The 26,259-nt window shown below is 31.2% G+C and overlaps 1 protein-coding gene across 3 annotated transcripts in view; it reads left to right on the top strand.

The window, feature by feature from the left end:
• Mccc1 (Methylcrotonoyl-CoA carboxylase 1) overlaps window positions 1-25,465 on the top strand; it is a 38,568-nt gene extending 13,103 nt beyond the window's left edge. The window contains exons 9-18 of one of the 3 annotated variants that reach the window (XR_013024867.1): window positions 1,060-1,187; window positions 3,685-3,868; window positions 5,124-5,233; window positions 6,337-6,550; window positions 6,716-6,802; window positions 7,074-7,264; window positions 8,161-8,340; window positions 8,531-8,751; window positions 9,060-9,152; window positions 23,213-25,465. Coding sequence is in view for 1 of the 3 variants with exons in the window: in XM_076487952.1 (XP_076344067.1) it covers window positions 1,060-1,187; window positions 3,685-3,868; window positions 5,124-5,233; window positions 6,337-6,550; window positions 6,716-6,802; window positions 7,074-7,264; window positions 8,161-8,340; window positions 8,531-8,665 (1,229 nt within the window). In the remaining 2 variants the exon portion in view is untranslated. Of the gene's footprint in view, window positions 1-1,059; window positions 1,188-3,684; window positions 3,869-5,123; window positions 5,234-6,336; window positions 6,551-6,715; window positions 6,803-7,073; window positions 7,265-8,160; window positions 8,341-8,530; window positions 8,902-9,059; window positions 9,153-23,212 lie in introns of those variants that run through there. The other 2 variants (XR_013024868.1, XM_076487952.1) reach the window with 2 other exon arrangements.
• The last annotated feature ends 794 nt before the right edge of the window (window positions 25,466-26,259 follow it).

The following is a 26,259-nucleotide window of genomic DNA, read 5'->3' on the forward strand; positions in this document are numbered from 1 at the left end:
AAAATATCAGATAAAATAACTGGTAATTTTTGAAAGAATGTGACAGGTGAACATGTCAAGTAGGTCTTGTTTTCTAGTTTACACCTCTGTTAACAACAGATATTGAAGACTGAAAATCAAACTATTATAATGAGTAATTTCTGTTAAACTCCATACTTCAGAAAGTAGTGGTAATTTGGCAAAGACATAGAGAACAGATATCATGACTCTTATGCAAGGAGAAATTAAAGATTTATTCCAATACTTCCTTTCAAAATTAAGAAAATAAAACCTATATAATATTAAAAGTTGATTTATTAACTACACTTTAATGCCAGGTTTATTCAAATACATTTATGATAAAATAGATTAAATTTTGTACATGACTTCGTAAAAGGTTTCAATGTTCACTTTAACCTACCTATGGCAATAGGGTTAACAGGTACTCATAACAATAGTAATATAAAATACGCAGTTAATATTTAATGAGTACTTTTTTATTTATTTACAGATTATAAAATAAGTTGAAAAACCTTTTGTATGTTATAATTTATGAAAAATCAGCAAACCAAATGCATATGTAAACTGATAAAAACTGAAGTAGTTTGGCAATAAAACAAAAAGCATGAAAAACTTCTCTGAGGGTTCTAGAAGCACTTACTAAATAACAGTCGTTACCAAAACACGTTAGAGAACAGTTATTTAGTTTAGTTGTGAGGAACTGTTAAGAATGCTAAGGACAAGAAGGATGACAAATCATTCTCAATATAAGAATACTGTAGTTCATTGGGGATCTCGTCAAATAAAGAATTCTACATGGGACATTAACTAATGTGCATATTTCACCATTAAATGTTAAACCCAAATTTAATTTTCTCAAAATATTCTAAAAAAGGTGGTTATTTCTAAAAAGCTTGGAATTGTCTTTATTCATTTTAAAAGTAAATCCTATCTTGAACGTCTCTTGACAAAAACAACAAAGAAAAAAAACAGGATTAATCAAATGTGATGAACAATTTCCTGTTGATTGAGATGACAGTAGAGCTAGTAAGAGACTAATTAAAACCTTATTAATTCTAGGAACTGTAGAGTTTATTATGGATAAACATCAGATGTTTTACTTCATGGAAATGAACACTAGGCTGCAAGTTGAACACCCTGTGACAGAAATGGTGACAGGAACAGACCTAGTGGAGTGGCAGCTAAGGGTAAGATTTCAGCCACAGATTTCTTTCTCAGCTATAAGTATGTACTGTTTATTTTGAAAAAAAATTATGTATTTAAAAATCATAAAATTTGGCAGTTCATTTGAAACAACTTATAAGTTAGTTTAAGGTTAGTTTAACTAAATTATGAAGTTGTTGTTAAATCTTCACTTGTATCTTGTATTTTTTTTAATCAATCAACAACTTTATTTTTTTCTTGATCTGCATATTTAAAAGAAAAATGTATAATTAAGATAAACCTCTTACATATTTTTGTAGAATCAGAAATTTTATCTTGTTGATATTACCATCAAATTTAAGACTATTTACTACATAATTTATGGAAACAACTTTTTTATATAATGTAATAACTTAGTTTGTATTTATAATTTTATGGCTTTATCATAGCTTACCTTACATTGTTATGTGTGTAGTAATTTGAAAACATGATGTTCAGTGAACATTTTCTTTGGTACATCATGATGTTGACCATATTTAGGATGTTCATTAAACCCGTGTATCAACTGTCATTTAAACTCATGACATTTTAAGTTTTCTTTCATAGTCTGTGACATGACCGTTACTTTTTGCTTCTGGATGTAACATTCTCATTTTTCTTACACCATTTTATTGTTTACTTGTCACTACGATCCACTCTTATAAAGGATTTTCAGAATTGAATAAACAAATATAGTATAGACATGTTTTAAAACTGTTAAAATGTTTAGAAAACTAAATATGAAGAAAGATATAAATACAGTCAGTAGAAGACTTATGGGGACACTTTATATGACATGGTTCATTTGGTTCTTCAGGACTATCCTTGTATGCTTATATTTGAGAAGCATGAGAACTTTAATCCTCATTTTATTTTTCAAGGAGTTTCTCTTGTTAAATTTCTGGCTTCAGCTACTGTTGAAAGCAACTCATTCCATAAGTCAGTCACTCTATTAGAGAAAAACAAAATTATTAAATAAAGACTAGCCTGTTTTATTTCAAATCTTAAATATTTTTTCCTCTCTTCCTAAACTTGATGGTTAGGGCACTTGCAACCTGCAACTCGTGGCTTCAGATTTCTATCACTGAAAGTACTTGCCCTTTTAGCTGTGGGGATGCTATAATGTGACAGTCAATCCCACCATTAATAAAAAGAGTAGCCCAAGAGTAGTGAAATGTGGTGTTGCTTTGCTACCTTTCATCTAATTTATCACTGCTAAATTAGAGCTGGCTAGCTGAGATAGCTCTTGGTTAGCTTTATGTAAGATTCAAATCAAACAAAACATCTTTTCCTGTTTTCTTCAGAATATAACAGAAAGAAATCAGAAGACTTTAAATCTTATATATCCAGTAGATGATCTTTAAACTTCAATAAGAATGCCTCTTATCCATCTTTTCTCAAGAGAATATAAGTGAATATCATAATCTATTTTATAACTCTCCTGTTTATGAAATCGTCATATTACTCATTTTAGTATCTTCTTTCACAAAGTTTGTATCCTTTCTTGAAGGAATTAAAACTATAACAGTTTCTAAATAAGACCTAAATAGTAACTCATATAGAGATAATTAATTCTTATAAGACAACCTTTTCATTCCTTAAATTATTCTAGTATCCCTTTCCAATACTTAATGACCTTTCTCAAACAGAGAAACAAAACTGTATACAGCAGTATAGTGAGTTGTATAAGGATAACTGTTTTGAAATTACAATCAGTTGTCTCTAAAATACATCCTAAAATTCTGTTAGCTTTACTACTAACAGCAGAGCACTGCTTTAGTGAATTGAGCATCTTTGTCACTAATACACCAAGATTCTTTTCTTCATTCACATTGTTGATTGGGTTTCCATTTACGTTGAATATATAATCTAAATTACGATGATCCAAAAACATCACCACATGTACCAGCCAGAGGTAATGGACTACATTGTATACAGTTTGGTCAGTGTGATGAAAACATTGTAGACTGGACTTTCACAAATTCCCAAGCAAGTGAGTGACATCTTGTTTTAGTTTATGGGAACTTGTAGACATTGTCAGCTGTATTGTTTCATATAGAATCCATACAAATACTTATACTTAATGGTACCTTAACGTTTTGTTGTTTTCCCAGTCAAAAATAGATTAATATGTTAATTTTTTGACCCATTAAACTTGTGTTACTTGGCTAATATCTAGTAATTTCAAAGTATTTGTAAATTTACCCTTTATTTCTGCCTGGTACAATCAGCATTCGTGTATAATGAGTATAAAAACTAAAGTAATTCTCAACTTGTGTACTTAAGCAGTTAAAGACATTTTAGTTGTCAGTTGTACCCAGAAGTATAATGGTTTTATAAAATGATTTAACTTTTGAAAACAAAGAAACATTAAAATTAATATTAAAGGTGAAGCCTTTCTCAAGAACAGCTAAAGTTTTTAAAATATGAGACAAACAGCATTCTATGTTTCTGGGTTCGTTTCTCTCTGCTTCTCTTCACCTTTGCTCTAACGTTATTCAGGTAGCAGCTGGTGAAATACTGCCACTGACACAAGACGAGCTTAGACTAAATGGTCACTCACTGGAAGCTCGGATCTATGCTGAAGATCCTGACAGTGATTTCATGCCTGGAGCTGGTCCTTTGACATATCTTAACATCCCTGTTCCAGAAGAAGGGATTAGAATAGAGACTGGAGTTCAACAAGGTATGGAAATTTCATTTATTTTGATATTTGTAATTTCTTCTACAATTAAAAAAAACAAAAAAAACATTTTCTTATGTATAATTAATAAGAAATGTTTATTGCTGTGGTAGATTAAATAAAACTAAAAAAAACTATCTAATAATTTGTATTATAACTAAGGAAAATTAGACACGTACGTATGTAATATCGATTGCTAATCAATCCATCAGTTTGAAGCTATTACTCTAAACAGTCTGTACAAGGAATCCCAGATCTAAAAATGTTAAGTTTCTGGAAAAATTATGCTTGCTATCCAGTTATACAAAGTTTTTAATCTACTGACAAGGGTGTAATCCGTAAGCCAATTTATACACTAACTTTTTATTTAGATAGACATTTTCTAATTCTTTAAGTGGTAAGAATATTTTAGTTAATAAAATTTGTATCCCCTGTAATTATCAGAATAAAGTTTGTAATGGAGAGATTAAATGAAAATAACAGTGATATAAAGTGTTTTTTGGTGTGTGGACAGTCAATCAAGTGGAACATCAAATCCACACATTAGCTTGATACGTTGCTTTAACTTGCAAGTATTTCATAAGATACAAAATATGAAATCCATTTTTTATGAATATATGTTAATGACTGATTTGTAAGATAGTAAACTTTCTCTAAAGTACTTATTGTTAATGTGAAAAAACTTACCAGTTAATTAATGTATGTTGTTAGAGAAAGAAGTGTGCAGAAACTAAAGAGGAGAAATGTAATTATTGTAGACTAATCATTAAGATAATCTGTTGTTGTCCATTTTGACCTCTATAATACAGTATTTCTGAAACTGATAAAATAACCTTTAAAAAATTGCATTTTTGAAACATCTTTCTAAAAATCTGTTTCAGCTATAATGCCTACTTCTTTTATATTGTATCAAAATGGCTACTTTTTAATGCAACACTAGTATTAAGGTACTTAGGAATCTGACCAATAGTACTAAACCAGTTAGGAATCTGGCCAGTGGGGTCTTGATTTAGTAATATTTAGATTACAATACTGTATGGTCCTCACTGAATACAACTATTTATCTTTACAAACTGAAAGCAGGTAGATACATCAAAGTATGGTGTAGAATACTTTGTGGTGATTTAGATATTTGTGTAGTAAAAGAAAAAGCAAATACAAGTTATTTTTAAACATTGTCTTCTTTTAAAAACAGTTATTTTTCAATAAATTGCTAATCTGTTTCTTTTATTTTTATAATAATTCTTTAAATTAACAGGAGATGAAGTGTCAGTTCATTATGACCCTATGATTGCAAAGCTGGTGGTTTGGGGACCTAATCGTCACCTTGCCTTAAGGAAACTTCATCAGTGTCTGTCTGAGTATAATGTAAGTGTTGGCCCTAATTGTTTTTAAATTATTGGTGTCTTCTAGCATTAAATGTATTATTGTTTGTTAACAGTAGTGGCTTTCACTTATTTCTTTTGCACATTTTGACAGTAATGACTAGCTAAATGAACTTATTAGAAATGCAAAGGCTGCATCCTAATATTTAAAGAAGTAAAATGGAATAAGGATAAAGAGTTTATGGATAATAACAATGACAAGGTTTATTGAGCATCATGATATACAACCAATTAATAAAACATTTATATACTTAGTTTCTAAGTGAACAGGTGCATTCAGTTCTAAAATGATTTAGTTTTCATATAAGAAAATACATTTACAGTGATTCTGTTTAACCAGTCAGGTTGTTTCGTTATTTCTCCCAAGTCTATAACATGGGACATGGTTGTTTATGAAAAAACTGAGATGTATTTTCAACACTTTTAATGGACTTTTTGTCTACCTGTTTAGCTCGTTTGGAAATGGTGTGAACTAATACTATTACAAGGCTGTTAAAATTTATTAGTTGACTTGAAGTCCTTCAGTTAAACTTTTATTTAAAAACGATCTCAAAGTGATATGTTTAAAACAATTGGAAATTTTAACATTACTGACTACATTGAACCAAAGTTTCAGCATTTCATGATAAAGTTACTGTTAGTATTAAGAATATTATTTTTATAAAAAATAAATTTTACATTAAAATATCAAAATAACTCTCATTAAGAAACAAGTAAGTTTGTTCCACATGAAATTTGTAATTTATTTTAATTTGTCAGCAGGTTTATAATGTTTTTCCTTGATGCATTATATTAACCCACACTCTGAGAAATGAGTGAACAAAGTTGAAATTAATATGCATAAGCTGTATGAATAATAAAATATTGCTGAATTTTGGTAATGTTTTTTTGTGTGACATTGAACTTGAGTATAAGGCCAAAATGAAAACAGAGTTTTTTTACATATTATCATGATTTATTGCTATCACTTTGTTTAATATTGCTTTAAATATTAAGAGCATATTAGTGGTAAATTAGAAGGTTCTAGTTCTCTCTCATTATTTTGACTACTTGAGTTTGTACCCGATTTTTGTTTTTCCGTAACAGATCGTAGGCTTGAATACAAACATTACTTTTCTGATGGATTTGGCTTCTCATCGGGAGTTTTTGAACGGGAATGTTCACACAGACTTTATTTCAATGTACAGAAAGGAGTTGTTTCCCCAGAGGTCAATCTCTAATAACTTATTGTGTGCTGCTGCACTTGGATTCATTCTGCAAGAAAGAATAGAAGGTTTCAGTGCATCTCTACAATACCTAGGTAAAATTGTGATGATATAAGTTGTAAGCCATGATTACAGTATTTTTAAGGTACTTAATTATTAAATATTCTTACTTATTATATAAATTTACAACTTTAAATTATTTTGTAAGGATTGAAAACTAAGGATCAACCCAAGTCACTAACAGCAATGTCACTTCACAGATCCATTCTCCCCCTTTGGAATTATGGATGCATTAAGAGCTAATGCACAGTTTGTCAGAGAAATTAACTTGCAGCACAAGGAAACAAGTGAGTTTGTATTTGTATTTTCTTTAAAATATGTGTATAAAAAGGTTTTAACTTCACCTTTTAAAATGTGAGAAATATTTAAATGTGTGATTGTGTCATGAGTATTACTTGCTTTATGTTCTCATATCTTTAGTGATACAAGTACTTTCATGTGCAATGATTAGTCAAATGACAAAGAGTAAATCACACATCTGAGTACAAATAATAATTAGATTTTGGCAGAGTTTTTATTTTTTATATCCTTAAAATTGGATGTATTTGTATTAAACAGTACACAATATCAAAGTGACATACAACTGTGATGAAGGCTACTCAATACGAGTTGGAGATATAAATCATCTTGTTCATGGCCATCTTGAAAGATCCAGGGATGGTTTCTTGCAACTGAAGTGCAGTATAGATGGAAACCATATCAAAACAAACTTAGTTAAAGAGGGGCCCAGTCTGCATATTTTCACCAGAGTAAGTTAGTATATTGAAACATTTTTTCTTATGTCCTACATTGTAAAACTATTTTATTAACTACTAATGTTTATTGAAAAGAAGTTTAAGAGGCCACTTAGATAACTTGTTCTGAAATATCTTTCAAGTCTTTTGTAGTATTGGTACCAACAATGACAGTACAAGGTCCAAAATTTGCAGCAGCAAATAGCAAGTTTTCCATCTGAAATTGCAATATTCTATTAAGAAATGTAGTTAAAAATTCCAAAGATGCATGTTCTTTTTCAGTTGGAAATATTACCTAATAAGCTGAAAGTGGAGTAATGGTAATGCTTTAAGTGTGACAAATATAATAAATTTTATTGCAATGAAGTGTTCTAGAATGGAACAAAATATTTCAAAGTTTCATTCGAACTTTCTAGTCAGGAGTTTGTTTTTATTAGTTACATCCATTTAGACTAAACTTAATATTTTAAGTATGTAAACCTTACCTAATAATGGAGATTCCAGGTGCAGTGTAAAAATACAGATTTGTTTATAAATATTTCATATCCTAAAAGCTTCTTGACCTGGAGCGAAAGGGATAAGTTTCAGAAAATGTCGATGTGCTATAGGGTGTTACAATCTCACTGGCTCATTCTTTCGAGTGTATGATAATGCGATCATCCAACATTTTTTTCAATAAGCTTCATTTACATCAATGATTTTATTGAAATAAGGATCAGTAATAAAACTCGTAGTGAAGCCACATTACACAGTATTGGTGAAAGCAAGAGAAATAACACAAGTTTTTAAGCAAACTATACCATGTCTATACTCTCCTGAGCAAATCTTATGATTCTAATTTTAGTGCAATTTTGGGAAAATTTTGTTCTCTTTGATAATTTTCTCTTGGTTCTTCATGGTTGGTTTTACAGGAAGGATTTTACCAAGTCACCATTCCCACTCCAAAGTACCTTAAAGTTGGAACAGTTGGAGCAGGTACTCAAGATGCTGTATCACCAATGCCAGGAGTTGTAGAAAAAGTTTATGTGAATGATGGTGATACAGTTCAGCAGGGTGATCCTTTGGTGGTGATCATAGCTATGAAGATGGAGGTTAGAATAAATAGCATTTCAGTTATTGATATTGGGATAAAGAATTTGAATTATATTAATTATTTTAACACTCATCAAAAGCTTCATAAAAGGAGGATAAATTAGAGCTTTTAAAAAGTTGTAATGAAACATGATAGTTGTGAACCTTTATCAAAAACGTATTATTAACCCTATTCACCTTTTTCAACAGTATGTCGTCAAAGCCCCAAAGAATGGCAAAGTTGAGAAAGTACTGTTCAAAGCTGGAGACAAAGTTTCAAAGAACTCTCCTCTAGTTCACTTCGAGGAAGAAGCTCCCATTGGCTCTACAGATTCAGAAGCTTAAAATGAGATTACATATGTATACATCTGACAAGATTTTGTATACAGTGAGAAGATATGTAGTAGTACATACAATAATCTGTAAAATAGGTGAGCATTTTGTAATTATAAATACAAATTATAGTGATCACTGTTTTATATTTAAAGAATATTTCACAAACAATGTCATTTCTTGAATACATTTTAATCTGCAGTAATAACTTGTTTTAATACAAGAGAATAAATCATGTTGTGATATAATTATGTGATGCATTGCAAACTTTCTGCCCTCAGTTGCTTCATTGGTAATATTACACCAGAGTACACTACACAACAAAACTATATATGTCAAAGATTTTAATAAGAATAATAATATCTACTGTTTTTAAACCTTATTTATACCAAATTGTGATCCACAGTTGTAGGTTTCCATGACATAGTTTGTGTGTGATTAGCATCCTTCACTGAAGAACCTTTAAAACAACCTTTATGCCAACAACATTGCGTCAAAAGTAAGTAGGTAAAAAAGTGTCTAACCGTTGTAAATTTTTGGTCCTCATTGTTTCGTGGAAGTCCAGTGCTAAATGTATTGACATATAACTCTAAAATATAGGGTTTGATTACCTGTTATGGATAGAGTGCAGCTTGATGCTAGCAGTGCCAATAATACTCAACTACTCAACTTATGTGGTGACTTTTTGGATACTCGGTATATCTCAGAACTTGTTTCTAATTGTAACATAAAGAGCACATATTTTAAAAATGGATGACCATCTACTGCAGTAATTAATCATGATGGATTTGATTCTTTACAAATTAAAACAAACCGAAAAGCAAAAAATGTGCAAATGGTTTTTTTATTTCTTTATTAAACATTTTCTTTATTGATTTATTGGCAGTTCAAATGTGCATAGATTTTTAGTCAAGAAACATCACCAACACAACTATAGTAGATATAGTAATTGTTTACATTTTTGTGATAAAACGAGCAGTAAAAAAACTTTCTGGTTGGAATGTAATTTGTATTTTTGATTGCTCCAGTTGGAAATAACTCTAATCAAAATCATGTTGGGTGAAAAAAAAAAGTACAGCCAAAAATAGCATTTAGGGTATGCTTTAAAGGAATGAAATCAAAACTGGTAGCTATACTTACAGCATTGATAGGAACTTTACACCACATATTCATTCATCAGTCACCAAGGCTGCATTTTGTATTCAACTCAGGGCATAATTGTGGGTAAAATTAAATGCATGACCTAGCTGACTAATTAATGAATATTTACTATGAAATTCTTATCAATGCTATAAGTGTAACTACCAGTTTGGCCACAGATTTTGGTTTCATTTCTTTAAGTCACATGCTCAATCCTTTTTTGACTTAAAGGAATGAAACCAAAATATGTGGCCAAACTGGTAGCTACATGAAATTGCTGGCATCCTGACCAATCTAAACATGATTTCATTTTCATGTAAGCATTGATAACTTGTACTAGAACCATTATTAGTATCTCAAAAAGTATTTCCACTGGAATACAGAAAGATCACTAATATTCAAGTTTAAAGCAAGTTGTTGTACAATGATGGATGCAACACTTTCAAAACAAACTGTTTAACCCCTTAATAAACAGCAAGTATTCTTAGTGCCCCTTGAAAATTTTGTGTAGTATACAGAAGATCTGTGGTGTTTGTATTGTACAATTTTATCCTTTCTTCCATTTTGCTTGTCAAACATGGCTGCTACAGGCAAACCTAAGATGTTATTGCATGATATTTTTGTTGCTGTTTTTTTAGTGAATTTAATGAAATATATTGAGGATGTGAATATAAATCTAGAAGGGAGTTATTTATATCAAGTGATGTCCTGAGCTGGGCAAACTAGGGATGTTCTCCATGGAAACTTCACAGATGTAATGAAGATCATCCCTAAGTTACAACAAAACCTTGATTATTTGGCAACTCAAAACAATGGGCATCATACCATTAAGGGTAGACTTTATCAGTCTCTTTCTTTTTTCTACTATTCGTAACTAAAATAAATCTTGTGATAATGGGCACACAACTTTTCAGGTTTAAGGGCAGTATGTTTAGTCTTGTTCTCTGTACACTCAATAAAATGGACAGTTGTCTTTGTATGACTGTATGACAGACCATTAAGTTCCAAAAATCCCAGAAGGATGACCAGCATTCAAACACTTATGATGTTTAATGGATTGGCCCTGACCAGATACTGTAATTAATGTTTTCATACATTTACAGAGTCTTATTACTTCTTGTTGTAATCACTGTAGGATACATAAACTGATACGTTCCACATTTTGTGCACAGGGTAACGGTCAAGTTGGCCTGTTTCTGTGCATGTGCTTTATTTCTCTCAAGAGTTTTGTATTACTTTTTTATGTAAAGTCTAATGACACAAGTAGTGATTTGTTGTTTTATTTTCAGCAGATTTTGACTTCAGTCATTAACAGTAAAATAAACATGAAATGTTTAGCAGTTCAGACTGTGAAGAGAAATAGTTTGAAAGTTTGCAACTAATAATAAAGAAAAAGGGCACAGCTAATCCATCTTCTGAGAACTGCTAATGACAATGCTCTATGTTATAGTAATGTGGAACTCAAGAATTCTTATATCTTGGATACACCAAACAAATCCAGCTTTGCATGGTTTCATTTTGATATTAATGGCACCATGCTGTACTTGGGAGGATGCCCTTAATGTCTGGATTCTACTGCAGGAAAGTTTTCTTGGACACCTGGTGTTCAGGTACTTTCCCCAAGTAACCCAACACCATTCTAATGATAGGATATTTTACCAGATGCGTTCACAGATTTGATTGTGAATGAGAGTAACTATTATGCAAACCAGACAGTTGAATAATCTAGACTATCTCTACGAGCACGATCGAAACAAGAAATCTATGTAAAAAGTTTTGATTCTGAATAAATATGAAAATCAAAACAACTGCCAATAATCATAATTCTAGTGTGTAAGACAAATGTTGATTAAACTTACTTTTTACTAACCGTGAATAACATTATGGCATGGCAACAATGTTTTGTGATCATTGAATCTACCTGGAATATTCTGGAAAATGGGTAAATTTGAAATACTCACTAATCAGTAAACTTAAGTTTATATGGTTTGATGATGATTTTGTGGGCATAATCAAAAGAAACTCATGTTTACAAACATTGCATTCAGTAAACCATAGTGTATCAATTTAAAACAAAGAATCAAACATGAAGAAGATACTTTTATTTGGCCTTAAGCAATCTGCAATCATGCAACTTCTAGTTAATCTATTCGTACTTCTCTGTGGCAAAACCTTCAAACATTATGCATTTGTTACTATGTTAAACTTGAAATAAAGACTGTTTTTCCTCAGTCAATCTAAACTGCAAAGATAAAATCATAAGTGTTATTGAAGGCTAAATTTCTTTTTGATTTGATGTAATTTTACGTTCTAATAGCTTTGTGATGAGTTAGTTTTCAAATGTTTTATCTAAAAATAGCACATTGTGATGTAAAAATAACATTTGAAACTTGAGTACTCAAACAAGTGAAATTGTCAACACTATGAAACACAATTACCTGGATGATACTGTTCAGTCTTGCACATTTAATGTTAAAATACTTTCCTATCCTAGAAATATGATTACACAGGAAACAGGCCTATATGGACACACGTTTCAGAACCCATAGTAACCGACCAGAATTTTGATTAGCTTCTCTGAACCTTTTTTTTTTTTCTAAATTTAAGTATACAAAAAATATTAAAATTACTATTGTTTCTACAAGTGATAAGAAGTCGTTTCCTTCTACCAAACAGGCTAAACATGATAGCTCAGAAAATCCAGGTTTTAAGAATTTTGGGAGAATGACTCCTAGACCACTCTTATGGGGCATTCTACAAAGCAGGACACTTCACAAAGTAATTGCTTATTGTTACAAAATGAAATAATATGATAAAGTTCTAACTATTCAAGTTATTACGGTACATAGCACAGAGATTAAGTCAAAAAAGGCTGAAAAAGTATGACTCGATCAAGAGTTTGGTTAATACAATAGATAGTTGTGTGGTAATGTTAAGAATATGAATTTACAAAGGGTCTTCCTTGATGATGAGAAACCCACTTGGAGTAAAAATGTATTCTCAATAATACCTATGACATCTTGAGAATACATTTTTTGAAGGGTCTGTAGTTTTATGGTTGTTAGAAGAATTTACTTTTTAACAGTATAGATAGCAATATGTAGGTGCATTGGGTTAAGGATTCTTCTGTTGCAGGTGTCTGTGAATTGTTAGTGATAAGTTTGATAATAAACAAATAGTACACACTCCACTTGTTTTTAAAATATTTTTTTCCTGTCTAAAGTCCACTTAGTTCACAAGCTGAACTGTTTTTCTCTATTTCTTAGAAGTTGCAATGTTTTTCAAAAGAAACCACCCACAACTTGAACCATTTTGATTAGTTTACAATGAACTTTTGTGTGTGATCCTGTGTGGTAACTTCTTAACCAGAAATTTTACTCTGGTATAGTTCACTTTTATACCAAAAAGGGAGGTGAGGAAATTTCTTAATATTTGCATTTTTTACCCATTTTGATCACTGTTTCCATATTTAAGTCCAATGTTAAAATCTGCTAGATTATTTGTGATACAAAGTTAGATCAAGATTAATTTGTTGTTGGTATGACTTAATTAAAAATGGGGTGTCTTTTTTTTTGACTAACCTAACAAAAATGCTTAACTCCTCATCTTTAAATATAACCACTAATCTACTGTTTCTACTAGTTTACTTTTCATAAGTTCCTATTCCAACATCATTATCAGATATAAAAGATTGTTTAGTGTAAGTAATATTATTAATTGATTTATTTTGTGCCTGTAATTCATTGATCTTAAGGGTATTAAGCATTACATGTAATTCATTGATATCAAGGCTATAGAGATTTCTAGAAGTCTTAAGCAGTAGATGTTTAGATAGCAGCAACCAGATGAGTGGAAACAGAGAGAAAAGGTAAAGTCATGCAAAAGAGAAGACCAGTCAGAGAAAAGTTAAATGTACATTAACTGTTGTGCGAGTAACAAACCTAACGGTTGATGTTAGAGTGAGATCAACAATTTTAATGAAGATAAAGAGAACAAGTCTTGTCAAAGGGTATTCTAAATAACTGAACTCACCTAAGTGGACTTTTACAAAAGGCAGATGATTATTGGAAATTCAGGATACAATTGTGATAACTCAGCAACAACACACGTGAACTATATGTAGACACCATAGCAATAAGAAAGAGAAAAATATTTTGGCTTGTCAACTGAATTCTAAAGCAATTGACTAGACCTAACTGGACTTTTGACAAGAAGAAAATAATTGTATAGTGTTTAACATACAAGTATACTCTCCATACTGTGAAGAATGTTTGTATATATGTTTAACTTTGAATATATATATTTTAAAAATGAGTGGATTATATGCTGCTTGTTTATTATCAAATTCATCACTAACAAGTCACAGACACCTACTGCAGAAGAATATTTAGCCCAGCACACCTATATATTGTTAAAAAGTAAGTTTTCTGACAACCACAAAACTGCATACCTTTCATGCATTCATATTCTCAGCATTACCACAGGGCTACCAATTGTATTAATGAAACTCTTTATCCAGTCATACTTTAACTTAATCTCCATGCTATGTACTGTTATAACTTGTATAATTAGAAATTTTTCATGGTGTTTCATTTTGTAACAATAAACAATTACTTTGTGAAGCATCCTGCTTTGTAGGATGCCCCATGAAAGTGGTCTAGGGTTTATTCCAAGTTCACTGAGGGGAAACATTTCTTAATATTTGCACTATGACTAGCTGTATATAGTTCACTGTGAACTAATCAAGATTTGGGTCTCTTTCAAAAACCATTATACCAGAGTACAGTCATATTTTGAAGCTACACTATAATTAGCTTCCATCCAACCAATTGGTCAGTCCCACACAAGCATACTGCCATAAAAGTACAGGTAGTCATATTATTCTCAAAATTAAAATGAGTATCTTTGCAACAGTGTTAAAAAATAAGTAGATCATGTTTCTATCTTTTATTGTTACATTATTTATTCTGAATTTATCCTTTATTTTTTATATGTGCAGATTTTACATAACATGTTGAGAAAGCTATTAAACTCATTCTAGTAACTTTGTTCTTTTGTAATTTTCTTGGAAATAATAGCCGTTCTGCTCATGAAAGATATTGCTATAATGCTATACATTGTGCAGGAATGACAACAGCAGTGTCCTTCAGTAGTAGTTGAGGTAGTATCGTGAGGCTATGACCTCCCACATGCTTGAAAAAGAATGGCTTGTCACAGGGTTAGCAGTTTCAATATCTGGGTAAATATAACATTTCTTGTGAAGTACAAATCAGACTAATCCAGTAGAGGCAAGTACACTTATTGTGTTTATGAATTACTGAAAACTGATTCTTTGTATTTGACATTGTATCCCTTTTTTTTTTTTTCATGAACTCATTTATTTGGAGTTTTAATATTACTTTGTAATAGCTACCTTGTTGAACTTCCTGTTATTAAGCAGAACTCTCCCATTGCTCTAAGGTTTACTCAGTTTAAATTTACCATACTATACCTTTAAAAACAATTCCATTTAAATAAAATTAAGTGCTGGGAAAGTCACAAACTTCAGTCTATAATGGAATTCATAAGCAACTGTGTTATGTACAATCTACACACACAGATACTTACAGCACGTTTTTCTCTGAAACTTCATGCAGCAAACTTTCACACATTAAATTTTTTTGTGGCAAACTTTCTTACAATATCTGGTTTACACATGATCTAGGAAGGCATTTAGTATAATGTGAATTAATTTGAACAGTTTTAAATATCTTTCTCACTGTCCATCATTCTCCAGCATCTAATACTTACCTATGTAATGGTCAGTGGCCTCAAAAGAATAAATGCAACTGCAAAGGTCACATATCTGGACAATTCCCCATGATGCCCGATATTTTTTTTTCCCTCGTTCTTGCACTTATCACATTAACAGTTTAGACCTTTACTTATGTCCAACTGATAGTCCTGCAAAGTAGCTTAGGCTTTCCTGCTCTAAACACCATTTCTCAATAGTTGAATAAACTGAAAGAGCATTAGGATAGTGAAATAACAATTAAAACATCCACAGTTAGATTTTCAAGGCACAAGGTTTGATCATTCCAATAACACTTGCAGTGTTTATTAAACACACCTGTTCTCTAATGATATAATTGGAAAGAAGAATGTAAAATCTCTTTTTGCCAGATAGTCAGTTTGAATATTGATCTTCTATGTAATGATACAGTTAGATATGTGCTTGCACATTTTGAAAAATAATGAAACAACATACTGATGAATTTAATTGTGAGATTGGACATGTGTGCATGTGTGAACATAGAAAAGGTGTAATATATATTACTTATGAAATGATACATTGGAAAGTCTTCTTATCTAGTACAACTTATTGTATACCAGATAAATAAAAATTGGGAAGTTAACACTCCTACGAAAAGTGGGGCCTAATAGGCCCCAGAGCAACTTGAAAGGTTATTAATATTAGGCTAATAATTTTGTATTTAAATGAAATTGCCATTTAAATCCATTAATGAATGGATTAACGAGATTCCTACTGTCCCTATCTACTATCTAGCGAAACCACAGCCAGGGGAACGGGCTTGGAGAAATCAGGACTAGAAACGTCTTTTCGTAGGAGTGTTAAAAACCTTATTTTGACTTCACCAAATGTAACTCTAGGTAACACCGTGGGGCCAAAATAAGGGTTTGTAGTTTGAGTAAATAATGTCTACAGTATCTCCATCTTTGTTTCCTTGCTTTTTATGACTCCTGTGTGTAAGTTTTGAAATTAACAATTTTTTATTCATCTTATTTGTTGTTTTGTGTTTTTTTAGGCTAAACCGTGAGTCTAGGATTACATGATTTGGTAACTAACTTTATATGTTGCAACGATAATAAACATAGCGAGTAGGTATCTGTTTCGGTACATGATGATTTACTGTAGCTATTGAACATTTGACAGCATTAGTTCAAAAAGTAAAGTGTTCAGCAGCAGCTGGGGATTTGTTTTGGAATACAGCAAACATTTACAGTTTCTGTGTAACTAAATTCTCTATTTAGACTAAGACACAACCCGCACTTAGAATGTATAACATTTCCTCTGTAGAAAAACAGCATTTTTTTAAAATAAAACATATACATCTGAAACATTGCTTTAAATAAACCTTTGTGACTTTTAAAGTAATTATTTTATGAATGTGTGTTATGAAATTTAATACATGTTTTTACTTCTTCACTTCACATGTAGTATAGGGTTGGTTCCTTAAAAACACCTATTGTATAATGTACAAAACATTAAGTATGTGCATGTTAGTTATCTATTGTTCATCTATTATCAGCTGGTAATTCTACAAAGCTTACATACAGGTTAAAACTAAAGAAACACCAAATATTAGAAAAAATTAACTTTAAAAGTGCATTATTTACACTAGAATTATGATGTTTTTAGCTTATATAAAGGACGGAAGAAACAAAGCGACTCTTCAATGCCCACACAGACTAAGCAGTACTTATTTACTATTCTAAAAATGGTTTCAGTACAATATAACAAGTCACTTTTTTTGTTGCAGGCTAGCAAGAAAATAGTAAGAATTACAAATAGACTGTTTTGAGCAGGTTTACTTTTTCTTGCAAGTCTAACATAAATTCCTTTTTGTGAACATTTTTATGTTTACAACCTTAGCAGTCAATAGTAAATGTTTTAAGGTGCTGTTTGAACTAAAATCATTACTGTTTTAGGTGCTTTTTGCCCAAATGTCCTATTTGGATTTTGTGCAATTCCTTATGACCCCTATTATAAATCACTATTGTCGTTCTTAATAAATGCTATTTCGTAACAATACATATATAATATTATAATGAACTGCTTGTTTCACTATGTTTTAGCGTAAAGTTGCACAATGGGCTTTGTGCGTTCTGTTTGCTAGCCATATATAATTTTGAGGTGAACTATTCAACACTAACCTTCGTCAACTCCTGAGAAACTTAACAGGATGTAATAAGGACCACAAGTAGAAAGGACAAATGTGTTCAGTGATAAGTTACAATCCAAATATTGCAAGTGTAACACTGAAACAAAACATTCTTGCCAGGCAGCCTTTATAATTGACTTACCAAAGTTATATTGCTGTTTTTTACCAAAAAACATTGCAGTAACACTGTTAAATTATATCTATTTTATGAGAATGAAAACAGTTCTCACTTTTATTTGCAAGCACATAACAACATAATCAATTCTTTCAAGTTCCTCTGTTCGTTTAGAATTTTACTAATTCTAACATGTTTGAAGTATTCAAGCTAATATCACAGTAAACATTATAAGTCAACATTCATTTTAGAACGTCTAATGATCGTCTTTTCTAGAATAAAGTTAACTGAACATCAATAAAAACATTGAATGTTTTTAACATAGAAAATAAACTGAATACAATACTAGGATATTCTCGTCTTACTGACAAACTGGGACATTGTGATTTTACGTTGCTTAGATTCGGTCATATGAGAAATAAAATTAATCACACTCATTCCTTTAAAATATGTCAACATATTACATGTACAGTAGTCACTGTTAAAATTAAACATCTTAGCCTAATGTACTCATTATGTAGACCAGTGAAAAAACTTTATTCATATTACTGTTTAATATCATATACCTATTTAAAGGTGAAAAAACAATCCATGACTGAAAAACTTGCTGATAGCATACAGAAAACAACTAATGTGTATATATATAGAAACAAGACAAGAAAACTAGTTTCTACACTTTTAGGTGTTTTATTGACTCCTATATATTTTAAGGTAGCTAAGATAAAGTTATTCTAATGTTTAATATGTCTTCATAATTCCTCCAATCATATAATTTGTAAATTTTAGCGATAATACCGAAATATGGGGGTGAAAATGACATTCTTTTGATTTTTAACTTATTTTTGTTTCACCTGTTTAGTGACACATTAGTGAAAACGCTTTAATCTGCTAAGAACGTTTATATATAAGTGTAAGTATATCATATGTAACTTATAGTTTATTTTTTTAATTTTTAACAATAAGAGTTCCTTTAATCTTATTCTAGAAAATACATGCAGTGTTAAGCTTTGGCTTATATGATGATAGGCATAGAACTGTAGTGTATGTAGAAAATTTAAGTAAAATATGTGCAGATTGTTCCTTTATTAAATATGATAGGCATAGAACTGTAGTGTATGTAGAAAATTTAAGTAAAATATATGCAGTTTGTTCCTTTATTAAATATTATGATAGGTATAGAACTGTGGTGAATGTAGAAAATTTAAGTAAAAATTATGTGCAGTTTGTTTCTTTATTAAATATTACAATAGGCATAGAACTGTGGTGTATGTAGAAAATTTAAGTAAAATATATGCAGTTTATTCCTTTATTAAATTTTACACAAAGATATACGAGGGCTATCTACAATAATCCATAATTTTACAGTGGTACACAAAATGTAAAACAACTAATTAACACTACCCAGTGCCCTCTTTCTCATTTCATTAACTGAAAACTGAAATTTGAACCATCACTCTCAAGGTGTATGTGTGTGTTTTTTCTTATAGCAAAACCACATTGAGCTATCTGCTGAGCCCACTGAGGGGAATCAAACCCCTGATATTAGCTTTGTAAATCCAAAGGCTTACTGCTGTACTAGCAAGGGATGTTAAGGTGTACCCATGAATGTAGAGTTCATAGCTCTATATTTTTTTAACTTTTGACAGTAATAAGGTGCAAATCGCAGGTTCTCAGATCCGTAGTTTGGCACATTAAACAAGGACTACGCTCAGCTCAATATGATAAAAAAAACTAACATTTTCTATTTCTAATTTATTGCTAAATCTGAAAATACAAACAATCTAACAATTATAAAGCCAAACCAAATCCTCTTAAATTTCACAAGAAAGGGATAATACTAAAATAATAATATCATGAATGACATTTTAGTCTCTGTATGTATTCCTACTGCCAGAGGGAACCATTCTCCCTTTATCCTACTAAGGCCCGGCATGGCCAGGTGGGTTAAGGCGTTCGACTCATAATCCGAGAGTTGTGGGTTTGAATCCCCATTGCACCAAACATGCTCACCCTTTCAGCTGTGGGGGCATTATAATGTGATGGTAAATCCCACTATTCATTGGTAAAAGAGTAGCCCAAGAGTTGGTGGTGACTAGCTGCCTTCTTTGTAGTCTTACACTGCAAAATTAGGGACGGCTGGCGTGGATAGCCCTTGAGTAGCTTTGCGCAAAATTCAAAACTTTGTCATACTCAGATTCACGGCTTATTATTGGCTATCTCCAAAAAAATATTTATAGGATCATAAAAAAGTTTAGCTACATGTAGTTGATTACTGTCTGTTTTCGAACTAGCAAGAGTACTGAATTTGAAAGTCAGTTTCCTTTACTATTACTAGCTAGAGTACCCGTCACCTGGACGGAAATTATGTAGATTCATGATTAATGAAAGGTTATTTTAAGATATGGAAAGTTATATGTAACTCTTATATGTAACTGTAAAGAAACGTAAAAATGCCCATAAAAAGTCCAAAGTGCAAAATGTGAAACTGCAAATTTACATGGACCAAACAAACCTTGATGCCAAATTTGGTAGTGATCCATCAACAGAGGGCGAAGTAGTGGTTAAAAAAACTTAAAATCCACAAAATGCAATGCTGAAAATTTCTATGCATCTCTCTACAGACTCAATGAACCTCCTTACCACATTTGGTGATGGTCCATTCAAAGAAAGTGAGGTAATGGTAAAAAATATAAAATCTCCCTTTAAAATCTGCAAAACTGAAAATTCGTATGTATCTCTCCATGGACCCAGTGAACCTCCACACCAATTTTGGTGAAGATCCAACCAAACCATGCAAAGTAATTACATAGACATAAAACAAGCAGTACTATTATATTTATATAGATAGCACCAGTACATTAGATCCGTGTGTGACATATTCATTACCTCATATCTGTACCTTGAGAATCAAGAATAATAAAGTTTTCCGTGGCTGGAAACAGATGCAAAACGGGAAAATCATGATTCCTCTCGCAAATCTACATATGCACAGGATAAAAATATCATGAGGTTGAGGGTTGCACATCACGTAATAAAGAAGCTTTTTCCAGTATCATATAAGTAAGAATTCCATGATTTGCTTTGAAGAAAAAAAATATAATGTAATTTTGTTTGAAAATTTTACAAAATTACAATCACACATCCTGCATTTTTCGTACTTTCCTGCCTTTTTTATGGAAAACTATACACAAATAAAAACTTTTCATTTTTAGTATATTAATTTATATTCCATTATTTTTTTTATAGATATTCAACATTTAGACTTAATTTTGGAAATTATAGTACATTTTCATTTTCTTCTACTTATTCATTAGGCCTGGCATGGCCAGGTAGCTTAAGGCGTTCGACTCGTAATCTGAGGGTCGCAGGTTCGAATCCCTGTCACACCAAATATGCTTGCTCTTTCAGCTGTGAGAACATTATAATGTGACAGTCAATCCCACAATTTGTTGGTAAAAGAGTAGCGCAAATGTTGATGGTAGATGGTGATGACTAGCTGCCTTCCCTCTAGTCTTACACTGCTAAATTAGGGATGGCTAGCTCAGATAGCCCTTTAGTAGCTTTGTGCAAAATAAAAAAAAAAAAACTTTGTTTCATCAAAATGTGAAAAGATGGGTTAATAAGCATTCTTTTTTATTATAGAAAAATTTGATATGAACCATTACAGTTCATTGAGAAACATTTAGCTGACTAGAATGGCTAAGGTTATATTTACATTTAAAGATTAAAACATCTACCAGTTACAATCATATTATGGATTTCATATTTTTGTTTAGTTTGGGGTATGATGATCGATAAAATAAAATATGTTATCTAACTACCTAACGAATGAATGTTTGAGGTAAAACCTTATGTACGCTATTATTGTAGATACCAGTTTGGCTGCCAATTTTGACTTTGCACCTTTATGTCACAAGCTGAATCCTTTCTTGGCCACACATTTTTTCACAACCAAGAATTTTTTCATTGGATATCATGACGTTTTCTCAACACACACCAAATAAGAAAGAACCACTTGATAGTGACCAACATTAGTCTCAGGATCAGAACCTATTATTCAGATCTGATTTTTACTTTACAGAACCAACCAGATTCTTTAAAACATATGTACGTAGCTTTTCCTCTCTAAAACAGTTAATAGCTTTCTTCATACTAACGCCATGGAATTTAGATTAACAGTTTCTTGTCATCACTCTCATTCAGTCAGTACAGTCGTGCCAAGCATAATTATTTATGCTAATGAATTAAGCTAATATCACATAATATTAAATGTTCTTCAATTGTAATAATTTCACAAATTTAGCAAATTTGTGCTGAAAAGTTGGTTATGAATAATCAGTAACATCTCAGCTGTAGGAAAAGATTTAAACTAGGATTAGACAGTGTTGAGGATCAGGAAAATCTAAATACAAAAAGATTAAGAAGCAGAGAAATGATTAACATTGGAAATAAGTATAGAAGTGATTACATGGGCAGGCTTCATTGTTACTGTTGTAATGCTAGAACTATAAGAAATGAAATAGGTGATTTTAGAGCATTAGCAGAAATGAAGGATTTTGATATAATGGGAATAACTTACACATGGTTAAACATAAATGATTTTTATATATTTCATATTTGGATATATTGGATATTTAATAAGATTGAGTGGAGAAAAGTGGCTTGATGTGTAAAACATATGTAACATCCTGTTGAAATTGAGGTCTCTATTAGTGGATATAAAGGGAAAAGCCTTTTTGTGAGAATATGTTACAGTCCAACAGATGATACTGATAAAATTAGTGAGAACTTTTACGAGAGTAAGGCTACAGCTGATAATGAAGTTATTAATATGGGTGATCTTAATTTCAGGCTTAAATATATTAAAAATGATAGAGTCAAACTATGAGGGAAAATATTTTTGTAATCTTTTTGGAAATGACGAGAGTAAGGCTACAGCTGATAATGAAGCTATAAATATGGGTGATCTTAATTTCAGGCTTAAATATATTAAAAATGATAGAGTCAAACTATGAGGGAAAATATTTTTGTAATCTTTTTGGAAATGACGAGAGTAAGGCTACAGCTGATAATGAAGCTATAAATATGGGTGATCTTAATTTTAGGCTTAAATATATTAAAAATGATAGAGTCAAACTATGAGGGAAAATGTTTTTGTAATCTTTTTGGAATGACTTTCTTCACCAATTAGTCAAAAAACTATTATAAACAATGTTACTTTAGATGTATTGTTAACTTTAAATGCAGAAATGATCAAGAGGATAGAAATAAGAGAACATCTGCAGGCAAATGATAATTTCTCTATTAGGTTCAATGTTTTGCTGCAAATGGAGATAAAGAATGACAATATTTTGGTTACAGATTTGAAAAAAACATATTTTGAAAGGATACAACAAGAATCATCTATTGTGGAATGGTCAGACAAGTCATGTGGTGACACTGATCAGTTGTGAAAAATTTTTCAACGTTCAGCATAAACATATTCCTTATAAAACGAAAAGGGTAAGTACAAGTACAAAACCAGTTTGGCTTACAAAGAGTTTAAGAGATAAAATAGAAGAGTGTTTGTGTGTTTTTCTAATAGAAAAGCCACATCAGACTGTTTGCTGTGTTCACCAAAAAGAGTTGAATCCTTAATGTTAGTGCAGTAAATACAAAGACTTACAGTGGAATTTTAGATTAAAGAAAAGTATCATAAATTTAAGATATTTAACTTGACTGGTATGACAGGAGACTTATAGAAGGTCATAAAGCTGGTGAAATAGGAAATTAAGACATAAAAAAGGTACGTGAAAAGATTGGCTACAACTGAAAACATTAACAGTGTAAACAAAATGTTAGAATGGGGGTAGGACCCTTTGTGGGTGATAAATTCTAGTAGTTGATCATTGTTAGATGGCTAGGTTACTAAATTTGGCTTTTTTCTTCGATTTTTATGTACTAAGATTTAAGCAGTGTTCCACATCTTCAACAGTTGATAAATGTAAATGAGACTGAAAAAAATTAATGCAGTAATTTGGAAGATTGAAAAAAATGATAAATCTCCTGAGCCAGGTAATATTTCCCCAATGTTTTTGAAGGAAGCTAAAGGTTGGATATGTGAGCCTCTTACTACTATTTTTTTCTCAATTCTTAAAAAGCATGCAGAAACTAGAGGATTGAAAGTTACCTAAGGTAAATTATTTTCTCAAAACACATAATAAAAATTGTCCCAGTAAATATAGACCCTTTAGTCTTACATCAGTTATGGGAAGAGATTTGTAAATTCTATTAAACAGTGCTTTGCAAAGTCATTTAACAAAGTTTAAAATTTCATTGGTTAGTTTCATTAAAAAAATCTTGCCTTTTGAGATTATTTGAAAACATTACTCCTTATATCAGATGAGGGTAAGGGTGTAGATTTGGTGTATTTGGATTTTTTGGAAAGCATTTGATGAAGCACCACATAAAAGGTTTGTAAAGAAACTTATCTCTATATGTGTGGGAGATAAGTTAACTACTTGGATTAGAAGAGTGGCTTGATGGTAAAGAGCAAAGGGCTGTTACAAATGGAATTCAGTCAAACTGGATTAATGTTGTAAGTTGGGTGCCTCAGAGCTGTTTTACGACCATTGATCTTTTTTGATTTACAGTAATGGTATGAAAAAATGGTTAATAAATTACTTACATTTAATTATTATACCAAGTTATTGGCTGTTGTTGACTGTGAAAACGATGCTGCTGGTTTACAAAAGGATTTAGATCATTTAGTGAGTTGTACAAATAAATGGCAGATGGGTTTTAATTATGATTAATTTAAGATGTTTTATGTGTATTTAAATAATTTGAATTATAAGTAAATTTGTATGGTAATAACCGTAATAATGTCATGAAAGAAAAAGAACTTGGGTTAATGGTTGGATCAGTCTCTTAGAAACCATCTAAATAGTGTGCTGCAGCTATTGTTAGAGCACAAATCGGATTTTAAGTTGTATCTATAAAAATATTTAATACAAGTCTAAAGAGGTTATAATTTCATTAAATGTGTCACTGGTTGCATCAGATTTAGAATATTATATTAAATCTTGGGCTTATTACCTTAATAAAGGTAATGAATTGTTGAGAAGGGTTACTTGGATGGTGGCTGTGATGAAGATGTTGTCATACTAGGAGAGGCTGAAATTTCTTAAATTGCTTTCTCTTGATAAAAGAAGTTTAAGGAGAATCTGTTGAGATATTTAATATTTTCAATGGAGTGGCAACTGTTGATGTATCATATTTTTTAAATATTTAACAGTGAGAATAGCAGGACTAAGAGACTTTAATATAACTTTTGGAAGGGTTGGAGTCATCTTCAGCTGAGAAAGTTTCAATTTTATGAGATGTGGTTGTCCTTTAGAATGGGATGCCTTCAGACATTGTAAGGGTAGTAAATTTAAGTGAGTTTAAGAAAAAAGCTTGATAAGTATATGAATGATAACAGCTCGCTATAATTTTTTAAAATTATTTTAATGTAGTTTAGAGGATGGAACAGCCGAGAATGATGAATAGGTTACATGTTGTGCCAAAGTGTCATGGTGTTGTTTTGTGCAAAATTTTTATTGTGAGAAAATTAATAAATTGTTGGAAAAAAAATATGTCCATATTATTTTATTATAATCATGTTACCATAAATCATTATTCACTTAATTTATAAATAAGTAGTAAGTTTCAGTTATTATTTTCTGATATTGTTTTTCAGGATGGCTTAATTAAATGGCAAGAAATATAATTAACTAATAAATTACATATTTAATCCTATCAGCCCTGACCCAAGGGAGGCAAACTGTCCTTTGGCCTAAGCTCCACAGCAAAAATGCACAAAAATACTTGTCACGGAAACAGAAATTACATGAAAAACTACTATACATAAAATAAAATTTGAGGATATTATCTGTAATAGGTTTATTCTTAATCAAGTACCAATACTGGACTTTGGTGTACCAGTTTTTCCCAGCATGTTGACCCGTGTTTGATGCAGAGATATTTCTTGCAGAGGTAGCACCCAATTGAGCTCTTGACCAGTTTGAAAGGAATGCCCTTGTATGGTATTCCAGGGTGGTTTCTTTTATATCTGAGGTTTTTTCACTGCACACAACACACACAATTTCCAGACATGCCTGAATTGTTACCATAAAACTGTAAATCAGTACCTGATGCAGAAAAAAATATTACTTCAACCTGCATCTGGAACATCCACATCACCCCTACCATCAACCAATCGAGGACCACGCCCGCTGGCTTGAGGTGTATCATCATCACTTTCAGATTCTTCTTCTAAACTTTCTTCATCTTCAACTGATTTCAAGTCATCCTCAGGACACGTTTGATCGAATTCCTGTTCATCTTCATCTGATTCATCTAATTTTTGCAATACCTCAGCAGTTATA

This window comes from Tachypleus tridentatus, chromosome 2 (assembly GCF_004210375.1).
Source record: "Tachypleus tridentatus isolate NWPU-2018 chromosome 2, ASM421037v1, whole genome shotgun sequence".
In the NCBI taxonomy this organism is placed as follows: Eukaryota; Metazoa; Arthropoda; class Merostomata; order Xiphosura; family Limulidae; genus Tachypleus; species Tachypleus tridentatus.